Source organism: Nestor notabilis, unplaced genomic scaffold (genome assembly GCF_000696875.1).
Source record: "Nestor notabilis isolate BGI_N333 unplaced genomic scaffold, ASM69687v1 scaffold16807, whole genome shotgun sequence".
NCBI lineage: Eukaryota > Metazoa > Chordata > Aves > Psittaciformes > Psittacidae > Nestor > Nestor notabilis.
Genome location: NW_009935575.1, coordinates 1 through 1,402, shown reverse-complemented (window position 1 = coordinate 1,402; position 1,402 = coordinate 1). Strand labels below are relative to the sequence as shown.

At 55.1% G+C, this 1,402-nt stretch overlaps 1 protein-coding gene across 1 annotated transcript in view; it reads right to left on the bottom strand.

Moving 5' to 3' along the window:
• Window positions 1-1,396, bottom strand: part of MED24 (mediator complex subunit 24) — a gene marked incomplete at its 3' end in the record, with an annotated part of 17,647 nt that extends 16,251 nt beyond the window's left edge. Inside the window, exon 1 of the mRNA XM_010017918.1 lies at window positions 1,300-1,396. Within this exon, the coding sequence (XP_010016220.1) occupies window positions 1,300-1,351 (52 nt within the window). The remainder of the gene's footprint in view (window positions 1-1,299) is intronic.
• Window positions 1,397-1,402: the final 6 nt, after the last annotated feature.

The following is a 1,402-nucleotide window of genomic DNA, read 5'->3' as shown; positions in this document are numbered from 1 at the left end:
ACAGCCATTTGGGAAGTGGCTGCCCCAAAGCTGAGAAGGAGGAGCAGCCATTGCCAGATCCCAAATCCTGACTGTGGGAGACTCCCTGGGTCTCACTCAAAGGCTGAGACTGTGGCCAACAGCATCTCAGCTCAAGGACAGAAGGCTAATGGCAGCCTTCCCCTCCCCATGTAATCAGGGAGTGTCAACACGAGCCAGCCACATACTGCTACCCACTGCAGACGTGTCAGCATAGATTTGCTGGGCACCGCCGTGATCCAGGCAGCTCATGCCAGCTTTTCCTCCTTTGTAGGTTAAATCTGAAAGGCAGGAGCTTGGGAGAAGATGACTCTAGAGCTGCAGTGAGGGATGCAGCACATGCTCCAGCCATTGGGAATAGCGTCCCTGTGCACCCACAACACTTGTGCTGCACCCAGGATGGATACAGTGTCAGCATCTTCCCTTTTAAGTTTGCTTTGGCAGCCCCACAGGGCTACCCCACAGCTCCAGCTCAGCTCCTCCAGCCCCACACTGCATGTCCATGCACTGACCCCCACCATGGGCTGCAGTGGAAGGGGGACAAACTGGCCAGAAGAGCTCAGCTGTGGGGATGTGGACTAACAAAACCCACCATCATGGGCCAGACGCTGCCAGAAAACACACCAGTGGGATGGAGGGAAGAAAAAACACCACCAGGGAAAGGTCACCCCTCAGTGGGGCGAGGAATACTGCTGCTTGTGCTGGGCTGTTTCCCTTTAAATCCCCCAGTGCAGCAATCCTCAGCAGTGCTCTGTTCATTTACCCAGGGCTTGCAAACACAACTTGCTGCACAAGAGAGTAAAAAAACCCACCCTAGCAACAAGTTTCTATAATTAGCACAAAAGCCTGGCAATGTTTAAACCCTGGAACTCAGCAGGTACCAGCATTTGGCAGGATTTGTGTCAAATGTCCTAAAATAGGGATAGGAAAAGAAGCCCCAATAAGCAGGGAAGAGAAGCAGCCTTCGGAGCAGCACCCAGCTCCTTCCTTGGCTACACACAGGGTTGTTATCCCCTCATCATGGGGGAAACTGAGGCAACCAGCAGGAAGCTGTGTGCTGAGGAGTGTTAGAGCAGTGTCATGATTCCGAAGCTCTCAGTATGTGTGAGCGCAGCCAGCAGTGCCCCCAGCCCTGCCAGGCCAGCCCCCCACCAATAGGATGAGCTTTAGGCTGGCTTAACCATGGGTCCAGCTCTGGGCAGCGTCACAGCAAGTAGCCCCAAAGCAGAAAGCACCGTGGCTCCCACTCCCACACCCCTGCTCTGCCCCACGGCCCCGGACCTGCCAGGTTAAGGATGTCCCAAGTGGCTCCACGAGGGAAGAACCGCTTCATGTTGATGGCCCATTGATAGTCGCTCCAGCGCTCCTTCCAGGCCTGCAGGAT